This window comes from Centrocercus urophasianus, unplaced genomic scaffold, assembly GCF_019232065.1.
Source record: "Centrocercus urophasianus isolate 14NV4802_14NV808 unplaced genomic scaffold, USGS_Curo_1.0 seq_384, whole genome shotgun sequence".
Classification (NCBI taxonomy): domain Eukaryota; kingdom Metazoa; phylum Chordata; class Aves; order Galliformes; family Phasianidae; genus Centrocercus; species Centrocercus urophasianus.
This window is the reverse complement of record NW_024884960.1, coordinates 12,261-31,081: the sequence shown is the minus strand read 5'-3', so window position 1 is coordinate 31,081 and position 18,821 is coordinate 12,261. Positions and strand designations below refer to the sequence as shown.

Here is an 18,821-nt window from a genome sequence, read left to right as displayed (position 1 = left end):
TGCCCACCAGAGCAGCACAGAGCAGGAATGGAGGGGGACTTGGCCAGGAGAGCAGCCCGGCTGCCCGCGCTGCTGCTGGCGCTGCTCGGCTTCGCGCCAGGTGAGTGCCCGGGCATCGTGCCCTCGTCCCGCGGGTTGGGCAGTGGTGTTGCTGCGCCGTTTCCCTGCTGTTCTGCATCCCTGTGGGCTCTCGGCCGCATGGGTCCGAGGCAGGCGCGCAAGCGCGTGATGCTCCACGGAGAGGTTTCATAACGGGGGGCACCAAGCATCCCACTGCCCCCATCCTGGGGGGGTTCTGCTCGCCGCCGCCGTTTGCGCCCCGCGGAGCCTGTTGGCCCCTGGGCTGCGCCTGCTGAGGCTCTTACGTAAATTGTTGAGAGAGGAATCCCCTTAATTCCCAGCGTGCTAATCCACACATTTAATAATTCCCATAAAACCCTCAATTCCGACAGAAAGCATCTTCTAGTCCGGGTAGATTAGCAGGGAGCTTTTATCTTCCTAATGCTTAATTGGCTTCGGAGCGTGCGGCCGTCGCACGGGGCTGGCGGTGGCGGCACAGGGTGCTTATGGTGGCACAAATACGGCCCTGCACGATGGCAGAGGGGCTGCTTGGGGAGGGCTGCAGGTCCTCCAGCCCCCCTCGATCAGAGATACTGGCTTTGGGAGCGTAGGGGTGATGAAAGAATGAAGCTTCCTTGATGTGTATCAAATAAACCCTGGGCTTAAATCGCCGTCAGAGATCTTTTGCTGAGGTCTGAGATCTGAGCTGGATCAGGGTGCACTGCAAACACCTCCTTCCTCTCCCAAACTATTTCTGGGGGCTCCTGGCCTCAAGCCACCAGGACAGGAGGTGGTGGTGATGGACGGATGCCCTCCTGCTTTCTCCAGCCATCGTTTCCCCTGTGTGCTGGGGGCTGTGGTGACCCCCCCCCCACGCACAAACCCCTTCCTCCCCTTGCTGCGTCCTGGGGCTCAGCATCTGCTCAACATCTGTGCAAAGGGCTCACGTGCCAGCCCACAACCAGGCTCCAAAATGTGGGGATCCCCCAGGGAAGGATCACACAGGATGGGAGGGAGTGGGGCTCAGCCCAGCGTAAGGCTGTGATCGATGGAAGGACCCAGAAGAGCCCCTTGATGCTCAGGATCAGAGCAGCAAGTGCCCAGTGGTGGAGAGCTTTGCTTCCCCGGCAAAGCCAAGAAGCAGCTTGTAATTCAGGCTGCACGAGGGCTTTTTATAAAGCGAACGCTGGGATGTCTGCTTTTAATCTGCTTTAATATAGAAGCACATCTGCTTCTGTCAGGGTGGGGAGGGAGAGGAGAGGACCGTGGGGACACTTTGCCCAGGTCCCAGCACGGATGGGGCAAAGCCTGGCCTCACTGCTGGATATCCCAGTGTGTAGAATGGGGACAGGTGGTGGGGGGCTTTGAGGAGATGCTGGCCCTCTCTTGCCGGCAGAGCTGGAGGCGGTGGAGGAGACAGCTTGTAGGTAGGCGGGAGCTGCCGGTGCCAGGAGCTGGTGCTGAGCGTGACTGCAGAGCACTGCCAAAAATCCACAGTGTAGGCTCAGCCCGAAGTCCTGGAGGTGGCTCCATCCCTCCTGGGTACCCACGGTCTCCCCCCTCCCTGTCCCCACGCTCACCCACACGCGGCAGTGGGATGCAGGACTGGTACGTGCCCACGAGCATCCCTCTGGAGCCAGATCCATCCTGGTCCGCTCCAGTCCTGCTGCTGTAACTGTTGTGATCTTTTCGTAGGCATCTGGGCCGAGGCGCGTTTTAAGGCGGACAATGAGGTTTTGCAGATGCTGGCGGGGAACTCCTCGCAGAGTCTGTTGGAGCATTGTTCCGGTGAGCGCCCTGCCGCAGTGCCTAAACCGCGCCGTTCAGATGCAGCTTCGGCATCCGAACACGTAGCTCTTGTTGGACAGCAGCTCTCGACCCTGGCAACTTCCCTTCCCCGCTAGCAGCAGCTCCGCACGGCCTCCGTAGTGTCCCCATCCCGCAGAGGGACATTGCGGTGGGCAGAGAGCAGATGTGTCTGCAACCGGGCAGGGCGATGCTTCCTCTTCCTCATCCTCTTCCTCCAGCTTGGACAGCGGTGCCGGGTGGGACCCGTCCCCAGGGATCCTTCAGCCCATCCCCACGCTGTACCCAGCACCCTGGTGACGTTCTGCCTTGTTGTCCCCAGAGCTCCTGTTCGGCCAGGTGCGGGCGCAGCCCCAGCAAGTGTCTGGTGTCCTGGGGGGCTCGGTGCTGCTCTCCCCGGTGCTGCCCCCTGGCAGCAGAGTGAAGGAGATCGAGTGGAGCTTCTCCTCTGGTGCCGGTGCCACCATCCAGGTGGCTGAATTTGGCCCAGGGGGCTTCGAGCGCCCTGACCCCCAGGACCGTTTCAAGCAGCGCCTGGAAATGCCCAACGCCACAGCGCTGAGGATCGGGGCCCTGGAGCTGGGAGACAGCGGGGTCTATGGGGCACGGATCAAACTGCACCCGGCGCTGGTGGAGGACCAATCCTTCAACCTCTCTGTCTACGGTGAGCGGCTGCCAAATGGGGGTGGGCTTTGGGAACACTAAAATGGGGAAACTGTGGTGCAGAAGAAGGAGGTGACTTAGGTTAGACCCTAACCTTTCACATTCCATGCTCGGCCTCCCAAGCCCCCCATATCGGGGTCCCTTCTCACATCACCCCAATCACCTGCGGGCTGGCTGTGCCCTGCCCCGTGATGCAGGACAGTGTGATGTGTCTGAGCAGAGCCGTGCCATGCTGACCCATTCCCTGTTGGGTGCAGAGTCGGTGCCGAGACCCCGGACCCACAGCCAACTGCTGGCCAGCACCCTGGAGTGGTGCAACCTGACCTTGCAGTGTCAGGGCACTGGCAAAGGGGCCGTCAACGTCACCTGGAGGAGGGACAACGGCCGACAGGAGCTGGGCACCGACCGCTCACAGCTGTCCCCGGATGGCACCACGCTGCGCCTGGCCCTGCAGCCTGGCACCGCCAATGCCACCTACACGTGCACTGTCAGCAACCCTGCTGACCAGAAGGTCGTCCCTTTCGACCTGCAGAGCATCTGCCGCAGTGGAGGTGAGGAGCCGGCCTGTTTTAGGGGTCCGAGCACCCTTGGGTGCCCTCAAGTTGGGTGAAGGTTCCGTGGCCATCCCCTGGTTCAGCCCTTTTCTGTGTGCTCCAGGAGGACAGGTGTCCTTCTCCAAGTCGGGGTACATCGTCCTCACCCTCATCCTGCTGGCTGTCAGCCTTGGCGGAGCCTTCTGGTGCTGGCGGCTCAACAGCGAGAAGTCAGCAGATCCAGGTCAGTGAAAGCACTCAGAGCTGAGCTGTGATCAGGACCATTTCTGGCCCTCCCCCCCTTCATGACGTCCTGCTCTCTGCAGCTGCCACCCCCACAGCACCGGCAGAGGAGAGCCCCCCAGAACCTCAATACACCGAGATCGTGCACCGCAGCCCCCCGGAAGGTAATGACCAGGTGAGGAGCAGTGGGGCTGGGCTGTGCTCAGGGGTCCCCATTGCATTGGGGTCCCCATCACATCGGGGTTGGAAGGGCCATAAGCACTTTGATTCTGCCTTAGGGCCTACGTCCACCTGAAAACAACCCAGAGCCGACCTCGACAGAGAAAGCACCGGGCAGCACCGTGTATGAACAGATCCACCAGGAGCCAGAGGACACGGCCGAGGAGGTGACATAGGCCCTCAGGTGCGGGTGGCCCGTGGCCGTGTCTGCCCCCGGGGGGACCGGGGCATGGAGGGCAGTCCCCACCTTTGTCACTGCATGACGTGCCCACGCCAGGTCCGGGTATGGTGGAGAAAGGGGAGAGAAGGGACGAGTGCTGTCTGCAGGGAGATGCACGGACAGACAGACAGACGGACAGACAGACAGACGGACAGACAGGGCAGCCCTCGGTCCCAGCTGAAGGATTTCTCTCCCCACAGGCGCCGACAGCGCTGGAGCATCAGGATGTAACTGAAGGGCTGTAACGTGCATTGTGTGCCAAACCCGACCCCTCTCCAGCCCCTGGTTTGGCTTCAGGGATGGAGGTGCCATCTCTGGGTACAGCCAACCGGATGCTTCCCCACCCACCTCTGGTTTGTCCAACCCTCTGTCCGAAGCCATCGTGGCCCCTCTGGGGACATGGAGATGAGCGGCGACGATGAGGCTGAGTCCCTCCTCTGGCACAGGGCTGGGATGTGGCTCCATCACCCACACAGCTGGGGGTCCCAGCCCCATTTCTGCCAGCTGAGAGAGTGGGCTGCCCTGGAGCAAGAAGAGAGGAACCAAAATCTTTATTTTTTGGGGGTGGAGGGAGGAATTGGGGTCAAGTGGAGGCAAAGTTGGGTGGACGGGGGCAGATCCATGCACTGCAGATCCAGGATGGCACCACCTTGGGCAGCTTGCTCCCTCACCCCCACTGCTCCCAACCCCCTCTCCTGAGGTTGGGCAGACCCTGGTTGTGACATCTCCAGGGCCATGTGAGGGGACCAATGCCTGTGGGAGATGTGCCCGCTCTTCCCCCACCCCATAGCCATTCCTGTGTCGCCTATGTGCTGCCATTAATGGGGGGGGGGAGAGGGAGGGGGGAAGTTTCACTTGTGTGTGTCCAGCACCTACTACTGTCATGGGCCCCGTGCTCGGCCCGACCTCCCCACGTCGTAAAAACAGCAAATAAATCTTGGTGAGAGCGTAGCAGGGAGCTGACAGCATGCGTGGGGCCGTGTGTGGGGCTGTGTGTGTGGGACTGTGCATCTGCTGCGCACACCCACATGTGGGACCCCTCGCAGTCACGTCATCCCAGGGCTGTGCGCAGTTTGCTGCTGCCTTCCCCAGAAGCCACTTCTTGCTTCCCCCTTTTGGAAACACAGAAGCAGCAGCGGTGAGTGGCTCTGCACCGTCCCAACCCCTCGTGCTTCTCCAAATCCTCCGTCCCCCTGCAGGCGTGGGGCTGTCTCCAACGTTCTTATGTCTCTGCCTCTTTGCTGCTGGGCTTTTTGTTTCAAGAAAAGCAGGGGGGAAAACAGCCTGGTGGGGTGGGAGCATTCTCTTGGTGCAGTCTCAGGCAATGGGAACATGTGCTCCTTGCGCCAGGTGTCTGGCACAGCCAGCCCAGCTGTTTGTTATTTACCCAACTGCGGCAGCATCCGGGCTCCATCCCTCATTTATTGCCCCAGTAGCCCTGGATACGTTGCAGAGCTGCAGTGAGGCTGAGCAGGGTCTCGCGTTGTCCCCAAGCTGCCACTCCCCGTGAACCTGTGGGCAGATTTGCATGTGTCCTCCGCACTGCTTGCGCAGCTGAAGCTGCTGCTGCCTCGAGTTGGGGATGGAGAGATGGGGCAACTGTGCGGCCGACGATGGTGTCCCTTCATCCCCAGGCTGCTGGCTCTGCTACTTGTTGCCACAGGTAGGGGCTGAGCGTGGACGGGGTGGGGAGAGAGCTGAAGGTGGGAGGAAGGCTCAGCAGCAATGCTGCTGCTGTGGGAACCCAATGAAACCATGGGTGTGAGGCTGAATGAGATTCAGCCTTTGGGTTCGGCGAAGGTTTGAAAATATTTGGGAAATCAGAGGGGTGGGAGATGGGTTTTCCTCTGTAAAAGAGTCCAAGCGCTGTTCTCAAGGGAATCTGACTGGGGATGTGTGGATGTGATCCCTGGGCGAGGCAACACAGGCAGAACTTGGCACCAGGCACGGCATCACCCGACTCTATTTACTGACAGCATAAATCACACCTGGAGAAGTTTGATGTCAGCAGTGGGGCTGGAACCAGGTGGGACCATTTGCACCTTGCCCTGCTCCATGTTGGCTTGAAAATTGCTGGCTTTTGTGCTGGACTCCGCTCACCCACATGTTTCTAAGAGCCCACAGGGGTCGTCTTGCACAGCTCGAAGCTCTCGAGCAGATGCTCTGCTGTACAAAAGCTACTCAGTGCTGCTGGGGCTGCACCAGGACAAAGCCAGGCACCCACTGTTCTCCAATGAGTGGTTGCAGCCCCCACCAGTCAGAAGACTCCAGGGTGAGGGTTTGGGGACAAGGAAAGGGATGGGGAAAGGGAAGGAATGAGCAGGCAACACCCATGAGCTTCCCGCAGCAGGATTGAGCTTAGAATTGCAGAGGCTGTGTTTGCACTGCACACTGGTGTGGGGCATTTGTTTGGGGCAAAATACGGGCAGGTGGCTCAGTGCCACCACGGGTGATTCATGGGGATGTGTTCCTGCTTTATGTCAGTATCCCCCCCCAAAAAATGGAGATGTGTGGCTGCCATGGGGCTGTGACTCCCCACCGCAGTTTGCTGTCTGCTTGCTGACCGCTGCAGCTTTGCTTTCCTCTCTGCAAACTGGAGCTTGGTGCAGTGGATGGGAACTGTGTGGCTGGCCCTGAGTGTGGGCAGGAAGCGAGTGGCTGATGCAGGATGGGCCTTGTGATGTGGGGACACAGCGTTCCCCAGCATGGTCGCCTCTCTGCAGCTTTTTGTGTGTGAAAGCCGCCTCCTGCTCACGTCACAGGAGCTCTGTGTCTCGCCACAGGGCTGGGAACGGAGCTCTGCACCCAGCGCCGCTGCACCCTGCAGCTCAGCCTCCAGCTTTGAAGGGTCTCTGGAGGGAATTATTATGGGCTTCACCCTTAAGCCTGCTCCACCTCCAGCTCCGCAATGGGGACAGGGTGGTGCGAGGACACCGCAGCACTGCGAGCACGCGGCATCAGCACAGCAGTGCCCAGCCACAGGCAGGGGAGGTGATGGTGAAGGTTAAAGAACCCAGGAGGGTGCCTGGGACTCTTCATCCCACTGAGCACTGCTGTCCTACCAGGCACTGCAGCTGTCCAGATCGAGCCAGTGAGCGGTGTGCTGGGGCACTCGGTGCAGCTCCCTCTGCAGCTGCAGCCTGGCAGCAGTGTGAAGAGGATCATCTGGAGCTTCAGAGCCAATGCCAGCAAGAAAATAGAAGTGGCTGAGTACAACCTGGAGACGTCCAAGCATTTCAAGTACAATAGGCAGCGGCTGGAGTTGTTCAATAAGACAACACTGCAGATCAGTGCCCTGGAGCAGAGTGACACTGGGGTCTATGATGCACGCATCACGTATCAGTCAAACGAGATGGATGAAAGCGCCTTCAACCTCACTGTCTACGGTGAGCTGAAGGGGTTTTGTGGGGGCAGGAACAGCATCCCCATCCCTGGGGTTTCCTGCCCCCAGGGAAAAGTGAGAAACCCTTTTGTACCGAGAGTTATCAGCGATTTCCCTTCCCCTTTCCCGGACGCACTCTGCTGCCGGTCATCTGCTAAGGGGATTTTCTAGCTTTATGACAAATCTGCTCTCCACCTGCACTTCCCTCTCCCTGCCCTTTGTCTGCCTGTCCCTCCCGGTTCCTTGAGGCTGCATTCCCCAGGTTCCTGCAGGTAGCTCTGTCCCAGCAGCACTGCCCACACTCCCAACAGAGCCTGTGCCAGTGCCCCTGATCCAGCATGAGATGCTGTCCTACACTGCCCAGGACTGCAGCATCATCCTGCGGTGCTTGGTGCCGGCTGGAAGTGGTGCTCAGACCACCTGGCAGCACGACAACACCTCCAGTGCAACTTGGATACAGAGTGACAACAGTCATGTGTTGCACCTGACTGTCCCTGCCAGCGCCCTGAATGTCATCTACACCTGTGTGGCCTGGAACCCGGCACAGGAGCGGAGCAAGTCCGTGGACCTGGCAGAACTGTGTGCACAAGGTAAAGTCTCTCACTGTCCCCCTGTGCCACACCAGGTGCACAGAGACAGCCAGCCATCCCAATACCTTGTCCCCATAGAGGCACACAGGTGGAGGTGGCCCATCTACCTGGCAGTGCTGGTGGGCGTTGTGGGAGCCTTGAGCATCGCGCTGTACCTGCTGAAGAGGAGGAGAAAGGCTGACAGAGGTGGGCGATGCTGTGGGGTGAAGGCTGCAGCCTGGGGGGCTGCAAGCAGGCGGCAGGGGGCCGTCCCCATCCCTCATGGCCTCACCTGCTGCACAGCTGCCGCCTGCCCCGAGGAGCTGCTGTACTCCCAGGTGCAAAGGAGAGATGTCGAGGACAGGGACGAGCAGGTGGGGCAGTGACCCAGCACTAAACAGGGGGTGGGGATGGCAACGTCCCCACTGAGCCACCCCCCCCGACCCTGGGCCATTCCCACATCCCCTCAAGGGTCCCAGCAGAACCATCTACAGTGAGCTGGGGAGCGGTGGGGATGGCACAGCGTGGCCACAAGCCTGAGCGACGATGGACGGACGGACGGACGGATGGACAGCCGGACACCCTGCCCCCATCTTGCTTTATTTCCCCGTGATCTTTCCCCTTCCTCCCCATAGAACACGGGCCTGGCGGTGCTCCCCGCGGCCCCGGGCTGTGCACGGCCCCAATAAAGGCAGAGAAGAGGAAAGAGTGTCCGTGCGCATGGAAGGGCTGTGGGGAGGGGGTGAACGCATCGAGACCCCCCGCGAAGCACTTCGCTTTTCGCTCTCTATTGTCCCCCACCGCCACCCGTCGCGGCGCGGGGCGGGAATGAGGCGGAGTGGCGCTGTGCGTGCGCGCGCCCGCTCCGGCCGGAAGCGGAAGTGCGTGGGAGCGTGCCCGGAAGTGTGTGGGCGGTGGCGGCGGTTCCGGTTCCGGCGGCCGTGCGGGGGAGGCAGCGGCGGCAGCAGCGAGGCGAGCGGCGCGCACCCCCCATCGGCACCGCGGCCCGGGCGCGCTCCGCCGCCCCACCGCACCCGCTCCGCCCGCCGGACCCGGCCCGGCCCGTGCCGCCCCCGCAGGTGGGTCCCGGACCCGGGCGCGGCCGAGTCGTTACCGCCGCCTCCCGGGCTCCGGATGGGCCACGCCGCGCGCGTCGCTTCGGTCCCGCGGGGGCGGCGGGGGGAGAGCGGAGGGCGGACGGAGGACGGACAGAGGGGCGGAGGCCGCCCGCCGGGGGCGGGGGTGCCCTCGGGGGCGGCTCCGGAGGCGGGGGCGGCGCGGGGCCGCGGTACCGTGGGCCCGGAGGGAGGAGCGGAAGAGTGGGGCAGCCCCGGTTACCGGAGGCGCTCGGTGGGGTGGGGGCTCCCTATGACTGCGGGGAGCCGTGAGGGTGGGGGGTGGGCGGCAGCGTGTGGGAGGCGAGCGGGGGCGCGCGGCTGCGGGGGCAGCGTGGAGAAGCGTACCGGTAACCGGGAGCGACGGGATGGCGGCGGAGGAGGGGTGATGGTAACGGGGGCGGCCGCTCGGCCCGATCTTGGCGGGCGTAGTAGCGGGGGGGGCGCGGAGCCAGCGCCCGCAGCCCGGGGCAGGGGCGGCAGCGCGGCGGCGGGCGGGCAGGCCCGGACAGGCCGGCGGCAGGGAGCGGAGGGGGCGGCCCCGCCGCCGGCACTGTAACGGGAGCCCGGAGCCCCGGCGCCGCGCCTGCCCCTCGCAGCTATTTACATGGCGTTACCATTTCAAAGCGGCGGCGCCGGGCAGGAAACCCCGGCGGGGACAGCGCGGGGCCGGGCCCCCTCCGCGGCGGGCAGGGCTGGCGGCGTTCGCCCCCGACCCCCCCGGGAGCCGGGCCCTCCCCGGGCGCCGCTCGGTGCCGCTGCCCCGCCCGCAGGTAGCGCCCGGCCCGGCGCCCGCCTCCCGAAATTAAAGTCAGATGTGAGTGGGGAGCGGGAGCCGGGATCCCCCCTCCCCTCGCTGGTACATCTGGGTGAGCTCAGCGGCTTGTGTGTTTTGGCAGCGCGGCCGTCTCGTAACAGGAGACAAACTGCACTGGGCTTGTTTTGTCTGCCTCGCGGCCCCGGCGGGCCGCTCCGACACGGCAGCGCCGAGCAGAGCCCGACGCCCCACGGTGCAGCTGCACGGCGACGGGGGCACCGACGGTGGGGTGTGGGTGCAGGGAGGGGAGGGCTGGGATTCAAAGCGCTGCCCGCGAGGTCGTTGTAGCGATAGCGCTGGCGCTGATTTCCTTCTGTTTCGCAGTCAGCAGGAGGGAGAAAATGAAAGCAGGCTGCAGCATTGTGGATAAGCCAGAAGGAGGAGGAGGTAAGGACACGCGCGCCGCGTGGAAGGCTGAGCGCAGGGTGTTCAGCTGTTACAAATTCTTTTCCCAGGCTGAAGGAGCTCAGGCGGGATTAATTCCACCTCTCCTCAAAGCTCTTTGCTGTGTGTCACTGGGAATCGATAAGGCTCCCGCTCGGTGCACTCTCAGCCAGTTTTACAGCCTCGTGAGCTCTGTGTTAATATGCAAATGGATCCTCGTGGAGACATTTTGTTTGTGAGGGTTTGGGAGCTCCAAGTGTGCTCCCCCCGGGGCTGGTGCTGCGCTCCCTGGGTTTGTTTCAGCCGCAGCCTGCGATGTGGGGAGGTGGGAGGGGGGGCTGAGGAGGGGGTGGGTGCCATCTGAGCACGACGAGGCTCTGCGCACGCTGCCTGAGCTGAAAATTGTGGCCACGACGATTTGGAAAACCGCGCAATAGCAGCTGTGCTGGGAAACTGCTCTGACAGAGCTGAACTTGGCAGTCGCTCAGAAACATCTGTTGGCGCGGCTGAGGGCTGGAGCAGGGTGCTGTGCTCTGAGGGATGTGGAGCTGGAGACCCCCAGAGCCACCCATGCTTGCCTCCTGAAAGAACAGTGCACCAGATATTCCAATCTGGTTTTGTTTTTCTCGTTATTTTGAGGCACCTGATGTCCGAATCGTACCAGTGTTTAAAGCTCTTGGGCTCCTTTCCACTGTGTCTGACTCTTGTATGGCTCTCATACCTCTGTGTGTTTTCCCGTTTTTTTTTTTCCTTGGGACTTCTCCAAGGAGAGTAGGGGTAAAATGAGTAAGAAAATGAGCAACTAGTGTGAGAAATCTGGGCTTCTTTTGCTTCTGCACTGAATACTTATTGGAATTACAGCTCCCAGCGATGCTCTGTGGTCCTCCTCTGGAAAGAACATTACCAATACGTAGCGCAGGCACTCGTTCCCAGCTGTAGCACTTGGCATTTGGGAGCTCTGTAGCTGTGAGCCGTTGTCTGAACGCCTCTTTTTTTTGGCACTTCCCAAGGTTATCACTTCCCCGAGTGGGCATACAAGACCGAGTCCAGCCCTGGCTCGCGACAGATCCAGCTCTGGCACTTCATCCTGGAGCTGCTGCAGAAGGAGGAGTTCCGCCATGTCATTGCCTGGCAGCAGGGCGAGTACGGGGAGTTCGTCATCAAGGACCCCGACGAGGTGGCACGGCTGTGGGGCCGGCGGAAGTGCAAACCCCAAATGAACTACGACAAGCTGAGCCGAGCTCTCAGGTGAGCAGGAGATTCCCTGGGCCACCCATCTGGATAACTGACAGCAAGCTTCAACGCAGTGACGTTTTTGGGGGTGGTTTTGTATCGGATCTGTGCTCTGGGATGTCAGACTGCCTGGTGAGGTACCAGAGTGTGAGCAGGGAGACACAGGAGAGGGAATTCCTGGATCACCATGACGTGTTTTGCGGCCAAGCGTCACAGTGTAAATTTGCACCTGGTGCTCAGGTTGTTATTATCAGGATGGGTTCCTTCCGGGGAGCTTTTCTGTCTCTTTTTTTCGCTGCTTCCACTGCTGATGCTGGCTTGAGCAAGAAGGTGTGGGAGGAAACCAGAGGCGTTACTCTATTATCACACCATCAACGATACAGTTTCAGAGAAAGCAGCTCCCCTTTCTAACATGCCTTTGTCTCTTTACTGCTAAACCTGGTGCCCGTTCCAGGGATTGGGGGTGTGTCAGTCACCTGTCACCACCCCCTTCACGCTTTGTCACATACAGCAGTGAATTCCATGTCCTGACCCCAACGACATGAAGTTGTCTGTGGGTGAAGGGCACCCTCCAGCCACCGATGTCCCCTCATTGGAGGCAGGGGCTGATTGCTCCTCCCTCTGCAATTCCAAAGACTAAAATCTTCCTTAATAGCTCTGTTCTATTTAGCCTCTCTCGGATGGTTTCTGTTTTTTCAGTGGCTAATCTGTATTTTGAAATACAGACTGTAAGAATGTCACACAAGCCTATGAAGCATTTCCAGCCCGTCAGGAGCACCCAGGTTCTTGACAGGTCCTGGCATTATCAGCACTGTCTGCTACGTGGACTTCGCTGCCTTACGCCCTATGATACCTCCTGGGTGGAGCTGGCAAAGACAAACAAGGCAGCAAGCACTCGAGTCCCATGCTGGAACAGGAAGGAAACGATAAATTGAATGGCGCTGAGGCTGTAATTGATTCATGGGAGTGGAAAATAGCCACCACCTGCCAACACTGATCATGTCTTGGCATCTCGGTGCCAAATGTGACAGCAGTGGGACAGGAGCACTGTGGCTATTGACATTTGCTCCAGGTGGGGAGCTCTGGCTTGTTTCCCCCCCTTCTTGAGGAGCTGACGCTGCTTTGTTTGGGGTTTGCTGTGGCAACAGCATGTGTTAACCTAGCTCTGAGTGTGAAAAATTGTGTCTGGGATCTGCGTGAAGCACCTTAGCACACCATTATTACATGGCTGAGGACAAACAGTGGTGCTGGTGTAAGTGGAGAGGAGGCTGTGGTGAAGTTTGTACCTCCCCTCCCGTGCTCTGCCTTTGTTGGGGCTGTGAATTGTGGTGCTAATGGGTAAATGGAAAGGCAGCGACTTGCTCGCAGGCCTGATGGCAGCAGGAAGCAGCCCTCCTGATGTGCAGTGTGATGCTCTGTACACTGTGCTGTGTTTGTGGCAGTGTGCGAAGCCTCGAGGACAGAAGGGAAAACAAAACCAGAGGGCATCCGGTTTGTTTGGTCCCCCTGCCATTGCACTGAGTTTTGTTCTGCTAAAATCTGGAGTACAGATTCCCCTTTCTCAGGTTCAGTGTCTCAGTGCAGGCTGTCAGCTAAGTCAGTTCCGGATCCCATCATGTTCATTTTTCGTGAGTGTGTCAAAGGTGGATGTTGGTAGCATTACAAAACAAAGACTCTTAAACACATCTCCACGTGCCTTGATTGGTCTCTCTACCTTCCTTTTATAGATATTATTACAACAAGAGGATTCTTCACAAGACAAAGGGCAAAAGGTTTACTTACAAGTTCAACTTCAACAAGCTGGTGATGCCCAACTATCCGTTCATCAACATTCGGCCTAACGGTGAGCACAGAGTTGGGGCTGGCGACTTCCTTGCATGTCAGAGGGTGCAGGAGTGGGGCCAGGGCAGCAGCAGCCTCTGCACATCCCCTATCAGTCACCTCCTACTCTTGAAAGACTGCTGGGGCAATCAGGGCTGGTGTGGTGAGAATGCCTGGGCACTGATAAAGCTTTATCTGCAGCTCTCCTTCCCTCATGGTGCATCTGTGGTTGTCCTCAGGGGAGACCGGAGGCATTTTTGGTTTCCTATTTGAGCCTGCCTGCTGGTCTGCCTTTATTGGTGCTGTGGCTTTGCTTTGCTTTGCTCTTGGGGTGCGGGTGTCCTTGGGATAAGAGGGTTTTATTTCTCTTGCAGGGACCTTGCCTCACATGTTTGTAATGTAAGTTTATGGCACCATATAAATGTGAGCCTCCTTGACAAGGCGCTTAAAGGTGCACAGCGAGGCGTATCTGTCAGCACTGCTGGAAAGTTCACAGCTTAGCAGCAGTTTGATCTCTGCTCCTCTCCTGCAGAAGCCTCTTATTGTTGCAGGTCTATTCCCTTCCTATCCAAAAAAGGGGGGTTGTTCTTTTTGTTTGTTTGTTTGTTTTAGTCAACGTGTTTGGAGTTCAGAGAAACATAATAGTGAGCACAAAGTGTTTCTGGAGTTTCCAGAGAGGAGTAATAGCTTGTCAGTTTGGCTAAAATCACAGGTATTTCTTGATCCTCCCTGCAGCAGAATGGTGTGCTGACACTCAGGATAACAAAAAGGAATTGGGGAATGGAGCTTAATTGTTCCCTGCTTGTCCTAAAAGGCTTTTGAGTCTCTTGCCAGAAGCAGTAGCAGAAGTTCACACTGGGTTTGTCCTGGAGTCAGCATTACTGCTGTGGTTTCTCTGGAAGGAGGGTCCTTTTGTTTGGAAGATCCTTTTTGGTGGAGTTAAATCCCCCCATAGCTAGATTTCTGCAGCGGGCCCCGATTGTCTCCACAACTGAACAGCCACCACACGACCAGGGGAATGAATGGCCATCGTGTCCATCAAAAAAACAAACTTCTGGAAGTCATTACAGCGAGGCCCTGGACTGCAAACTCTCCTCAGCAAAGAAAGCGTGACTGCAGAGGCGCCTGAACCAGCCTTTCTCACAGCGCCGTGTTCTTCGTTCTCACCTCCAGAAGAGCGCCTGGGGGGAAGCCTTGAAGATTCGTCTAGCAGAGAGAGAGAGAGAGAAGGGAGAAGAGTGGGGGGGGGGAAAAGCGGGGATTGAATGTTGACTCTGAAACATCAGTGGCTGAGAAAAACAGGTTACGTGTGGGCAAGGCGATTTCTCATCGGTGCTGTGCGCTCCGTGCCTACGTACAGCGATGACTGCGCGTTGATGTCGGCGCTTGGAGCCCGCCTGCATCCATCTCTGCCTTGGGGGAGGCCTGGTGTGATAGCAAAGGCTTTGTCCTCTGGCCAAGCAGCAAGCGAGAAGACAGGAATGGGAGAAGAGAAATATTCACAGAGGCCTCACCTGCGTGAGACATGTTGCCTTTGTGGCAGCGGGAAGAAGGAAATGTGTTCTCCAGGAGTCCTTAGCCAAAGCATGGGGGTGTAAGATGTAGTACGAAACAGTGCTGCAAATCTATAATTACTTGCAGCAACAAGTCTGGGCAGTTCCAGCTCAATATTGCTCACTGCTGTTCCTTTTCCCTGTTTGCAGCCACTCCCTCCTATCTCTGGGGCATGCATTTAAAAAAAGAAGTTTGGAGAACTGGAATGCACTTGTCTAATTACAACCTGTTTTCTTTCCTTCTGGCTGGGATGGGGGTTGGGATATCAGACCTGTTTGGGGCACTGGAATCAGGTTTCTTGACTCGCTCACGCAGTTTGGAAGGGAAAGGAGAATCAAACGGTGTGTTGTGGAGGTGAGAAAGCGTGTGGAGGAATTTGCCTCAGTGTGGCTCAGTGCAGCAGGAGTAAGATGCAGAGACGTGGTTCTGTAGGCACCGTGGTGAAGCTCACTTCGGGAGGATGGGGAAAGAGAAGCCTGCAGGAGCTAGCAATGGTATGGGCAGAAATATCAGAGAGAGAACATCCACAAATCAGGGACTTTCGGTATTCCACCCCAAGAGTTTGAGGTTTACCAGCAGCGTTTCTGCTGGTGGTGTTGGCACACAGTTGGTTGCTTAACCGTGCTCCTAACGCGCCGGCACTGAGGGCCGTTTTCTGATTAAACCAAAGCGAGGAGGTCAGGGGAGGGCATCCAAAAGTGGAAGTTCCTTCAGTGCTGCTGGAGGCTCGAGAAACCTCCACCAAGGCTGAGAGGAGAAGATTCCTCCCAGCAGTGACGAGGTTTTGAGGTGGGCAGGAGCGAGGGGAGCAGATGGGGAAGGTGCCTCCCATCTGATCGTCTGCTGCGCTGCCGAGAGCTCCTGGTATTTTTGTGTTGCTCTTCCAAATGCCTGCGGCTGCAGGCCTAAAAGCAGCTCTGCCTCTGATTCAACTCCCTTGGCAACGGCGCTTTTAACTCTCCCCCTCTCTTCTCCTTTCCCCGTGCCCAGGTGTTGTGCCACAGAGCGCTCCTCCCGTCCCCACGGCTTCATCCCGCTTCCACTTCCCACCTCTGGACAGCCACTCTCCCACTGACGATGCACAACCCGGCCGTTTCTCCGGCCCTTCCCTGGTCCCATCCAACCCAGAGGCTCTGGGCGACGGCGGTGAGAGGAAACCTGACCTCCCAGAGCTGGAGGACGGCTCCGCCGATTGGCGCCGTGGCGTGGATCTCATGGCCTCACGTAACACCGCGAGCGCCGGGGGTGTCAACCACCAGAAGCGCAAGCCAGACATCATGCTGCCTCTCTTCACCAGGCCCGGCATCTACCCGGATCCTCACAGCCCCTTTGCCGTGTCCCCTCTGCCAGGACGTGGCGGGGTCCTCAACGTCCCCATCTCGCCTGCGCTGTCCCTGACTCCCACCCTGTTCTCCTACAGCCCGTCTCCAGGCCTCAGCCCCTTCACAGGCAGCAGCTGCTTCTCTTTCAACCCTGAGGAAATGAAACACTACCTGCATTCGCAAGCTTGCTCCGTCTTCAACTACCATCTGAGCCCGCGGACTTTCCCCCGCTATCCGGGCCTCATGGTGCCACCACTACAGTGCCAAATGCCCATGGAGGAGCAGCCCCAGTTCCCCATCAAGCTGCAGCCTCCACCCGTCGGGCGCAAAAACAGGGAGAGACTGGAAAGCACCGAAGAGTCAGCGACCCCCCAGCTCGCCTCTCCGCCTCCCCCCAGGGTGAAGCTCGAGCCCCCTGTGGACAAGGAGGCCGAACGCGAAGAGCCGCCCGCAAAGGGAAAAGACAAAAGCGAGAAGGAGGAAAATTCCAGCATGGCAGCGCCCAGCACCAGCCTGGAAGAGGAGAAGGGTTCGGTGTTTGCCAGACCTGCCGCCCCATCCTGGCACCCGGCACCTCTGGTGCCCACCCAGACCCTGGGCCCGGCCGAAGAGCCCCAAGATCAAGGGGAGAGCAGTGGTGAGAAACCCCCCAGAGAGCCGTCCGGAGAGCCTGGAACGCAAGAGAAGCGCGAGGACGCCCTGATGCCCCCCAAGCTGCGTCTCAAACGCCGCTGGAACGGGGACCGGCAGGCAGACGCCCCCGAGGAGCACCCCAATGGCCGTGTCCCATGGAACGGGGTGCTGGGCAGCCCTCACCTCACGGCTGGGCCCAAGGCTGTGGCAGCCGCTGCTGCCTCTGACGCCTGAGGCTGTGTGCCGAAACCATCCGTGTATTTATGTAGCAAGGTTGCAGAGCGTTGGGGGGTGGGCGGGGGGGGTAGGGCTGGGGGGGGGCTGGGGCTAGATTGGTTTGGTAATTTTAGAGACTGGGGGTGGGGGGGTTTAGGAGGGGGGTTGTGTTTCTTTTTGTTTTCGTTGTTGACTTGCAGGTGAGACGCGGTTGTCTTGTTCCGATTAGGAGAGGCGAGGGGTGCTGAGCTTCACACCTTGCATGAACTCCAGAGGGGTTGAGGCCTCCACCGAGGCAGGGGAACTCCAGTGCAGTCTGTTCCCTGCGCGCTCTGTCTAGTATTTATAGAAGAGGGAATCTCTTTTGAGTTCATCTAGTTCCTTTATTTGATGGAGTTCTGGTGCGATGGCGGGGAGGATTTCCTGACGATGGGAAACGTGTGCTGTGTGCCAGCATCGGAAGCTGTCTGAGTTTTTGGAAGTGGGGGTGGGAATACGCCGGGAGAGGGCAGGGAGAGAGAATATTGCACTGTCCTCTGGTTGGAGAGGGCTGCAGAGAGACAGCTCTGTGTGCCGGGACGTGGCAGCGCTTTCAGGACGCGGTCGCCGTCCTTTGGGCCTTTCAGAAATACTGCAGAAGCCATGAGCAAATGATAGAATCTTTCAGGGAAGGGAGTGGGGGTGGGAAAAGAAGAAGAAAAAAAAAAAAAAAAAAAAAAAAAAAAAAAAAGAATAAAAATAATAAAAAGTCAATTCCATTAATAAAATTATTAAAATTTTACTTTTTTTTTTTTTTTTTTTTTTTTTTTTTTTTTAATGGTGTGGGTGGAGCTGGGAGCGATTGGAAGGTTAACACTGAAATGATTGTTGGTGAGTTCATGGAGAAGGAATGACAGGAGCTTTGTTCGATCTTTATTTCCTTTGTTTGGTTCCCCTATCACTTTGACTCATGCCTTAACTACGTATACACTTTATGAGAGCAGGGTCTGTTGGCAGAAGGAGCCTATGAGGAGCCAGAGGCGGTGGCCAAGATCGGGCTTCTCGGTGGAGGTGGATGCAGCCCCACAGTGGTCACAGGAGCGCAGGCGGCGTGGAACTGCTCCGACCCGTGGTGTGAATCTCACTGTATTTGCTACAAATCTGCTATTTCCCTACGTAGCTGCGGTTCTCGTTAGGCTGATTAATTTAGGCTCCGGATTACGCCGAGGAAATGCTCTTCCCTTTCTTCCTTTCCTCCCTCCTCCCCCGTTCCTGCTGCATCAGGATGGATTCTGAACGATTCCTCGGATGGAAATCATAAACAAACGATGGACCCCCCCCCACGTGGGGCAGAGCTGTGCCCACGGCGTGGCTGCGTGTCGGTGATCCCGGCTGGCAGACGTGGGGGGGTTTTGGTGATGCTCACAGGGGGTCGGGTGTGCGAACGCCGCGTCGCCAAGCGCCCCGATACGCAGTGAATGTGGCTGCAGACCGGTGAGCATCCCCTTCACCGGGGTTTTGGCACCGGGATTTTGGCACTCGGGGTCGGAGGGGAAAAGGACAGGAGCCCTCCCCCAACCCCCCCTCAGCCAACGTCAGCGTGAACTCAGGAATTAGCAACACGAGGCCTTTCCCATCCGTAACGCATATCGTCGCCCCTCATTCCCAAGTGCCGGAGCCTTTTTGTTTCGGAGGGTGGCTGCTCCCACCTGGGGGGAGGCGGCGCTGCCCTTTTTTGTGCTTCTTTAAGGCAAAAAAAAAAAAACCAAACAAAAACCCACCAAGATGAACTTGTCTGTTTGGCTTTAAAAGGTTTCTAATCGGTTCCAGGCCTGGGCTGGGGGTTCTTCATAGCCATTGCACTGCAAACTGGGAGCTCCGCCATCAGGGATAAGGACTCAGGTTCTCAGGACAACGGACCATGGAGCGGGGCAGTGCCACCCGCCGTGCGAGGCCCAGGGCAGCCCCCCTTCTCCCCTCCTCCTCCCAGGGGGCAAAGGACATTATTATAGATAACAATTTACCTTTTGAAACAAGAAGGAGGAGGAGGGG

The 18,821-nt window shown here is 58.5% G+C and overlaps 3 protein-coding genes across 6 annotated transcripts; all 3 read left to right on the top strand.

Moving 5' to 3' along the window:
* The first annotated feature begins 216 nt into the window (after positions 1 to 216).
* LOC122167768 (SLAM family member 8-like) lies at positions 217 to 4,687 on the top strand. 2 transcript variants are annotated; one of them, XM_042832565.1, is made up of 7 exons: positions 217 to 1,848; positions 2,189 to 2,530; positions 2,787 to 3,080; positions 3,187 to 3,306; positions 3,389 to 3,480; positions 3,584 to 3,691; positions 3,945 to 4,687. In XM_042832565.1, the coding sequence occupies exons 1-7, from the start codon at positions 1,803 to 1,805 to the stop codon at positions 3,987 to 3,989; spliced, it is 1,047 nt and encodes a 348-aa protein (XP_042688499.1). In that variant the 5' UTR covers positions 217 to 1,802; the 3' UTR covers positions 3,990 to 4,687. The 2 variants fall into 2 exon arrangements, with proteins under 2 accessions (XP_042688499.1, XP_042688502.1); XM_042832568.1 differs by having other exon boundaries at positions 3,584 to 3,708.
* Positions 4,688 to 4,799: 112 nt separating this feature from the next.
* On the top strand, positions 4,800 to 8,415 carry LOC122167767 (T-lymphocyte surface antigen Ly-9-like). The gene is made up of 7 exons (XM_042832564.1): positions 4,800 to 4,882; positions 5,239 to 5,407; positions 6,810 to 7,130; positions 7,438 to 7,716; positions 7,795 to 7,902; positions 7,999 to 8,069; positions 8,167 to 8,415. Exons 2-7 carry the CDS (start codon positions 5,335 to 5,337, stop codon positions 8,233 to 8,235), a joined length of 921 nt encoding a protein of 306 aa, XP_042688498.1. The 5' UTR covers positions 4,800 to 4,882; positions 5,239 to 5,334; the 3' UTR covers positions 8,236 to 8,415.
* A 320-nt stretch (positions 8,416 to 8,735) lies between these two features.
* ETV3 (ETS variant transcription factor 3) lies at positions 8,736 to 16,861 on the top strand. Of its 3 annotated transcripts, none has more exons than XM_042832569.1 (5): positions 8,736 to 8,774; positions 9,952 to 10,014; positions 11,022 to 11,259; positions 12,972 to 13,087; positions 15,610 to 16,861. In XM_042832569.1, exons 2-5 carry the CDS (start codon positions 9,969 to 9,971, stop codon positions 16,806 to 16,808), a joined length of 1,599 nt encoding a protein of 532 aa, XP_042688503.1. In that variant the 5' UTR covers positions 8,736 to 8,774; positions 9,952 to 9,968; the 3' UTR covers positions 16,809 to 16,861. The 3 variants fall into 3 exon arrangements, with proteins under 3 accessions (XP_042688503.1, XP_042688505.1, XP_042688504.1); XM_042832571.1 differs by lacking the exon at positions 8,736 to 8,774 and adding an exon at positions 9,027 to 9,045; XM_042832570.1 differs by lacking the exon at positions 8,736 to 8,774 and adding an exon at positions 9,183 to 9,201.
* Positions 16,862 to 18,821: the final 1,960 nt, after the last annotated feature.

What these genes read in the sequence shown, in the direction of transcription:
- ETV3 (XM_042832569.1), top strand. Translation starts at nt 9,969, where the DNA reads ATGAAAGCAGGCTGCAGCATTGTGGATAAGCCAGAAGGAGGAGGAG. An exon ending in AAGCTGAGCCGAGCTCTCAG is followed by an intron (nt 11,260 to 12,971) that starts GTGAGCAGGAGA and finishes TTCCTTTTATAG; the next exon opens with ATATTATTACAACAAGAGGA. An exon ending in CATCAACATTCGGCCTAACG is followed by an intron (nt 13,088 to 15,609) that starts GTGAGCACAGAG and finishes CCCCGTGCCCAG; the next exon opens with GTGTTGTGCCACAGAGCGCT.
- LOC122167767 (XM_042832564.1), top strand. Translation starts at nt 5,335, where the DNA reads ATGGGGCAACTGTGCGGCCGACGATGGTGTCCCTTCATCCCCAGGCTG. An exon ending in GGCAGAACTGTGTGCACAAG is followed by an intron (nt 7,717 to 7,794) that starts GTAAAGTCTCTC and finishes TTGTCCCCATAG; the next exon opens with AGGCACACAGGTGGAGGTGG. An exon ending in GAGGAGAAAGGCTGACAGAG is followed by an intron (nt 7,903 to 7,998) that starts GTGGGCGATGCT and finishes CCTGCTGCACAG; the next exon opens with CTGCCGCCTGCCCCGAGGAG.
- LOC122167768 (XM_042832565.1), top strand. Translation starts at nt 1,803, where the DNA reads ATGCTGGCGGGGAACTCCTCGCAGAGTCTGTTGGAGCATTGTTCCG. An exon ending in CGAGAAGTCAGCAGATCCAG is followed by an intron (nt 3,307 to 3,388) that starts GTCAGTGAAAGC and finishes TGCTCTCTGCAG; the next exon opens with CTGCCACCCCCACAGCACCG. An exon ending in CAGAGGACACGGCCGAGGAG is followed by an intron (nt 3,692 to 3,944) that starts GTGACATAGGCC and finishes CTCTCCCCACAG; the next exon opens with GCGCCGACAGCGCTGGAGCA.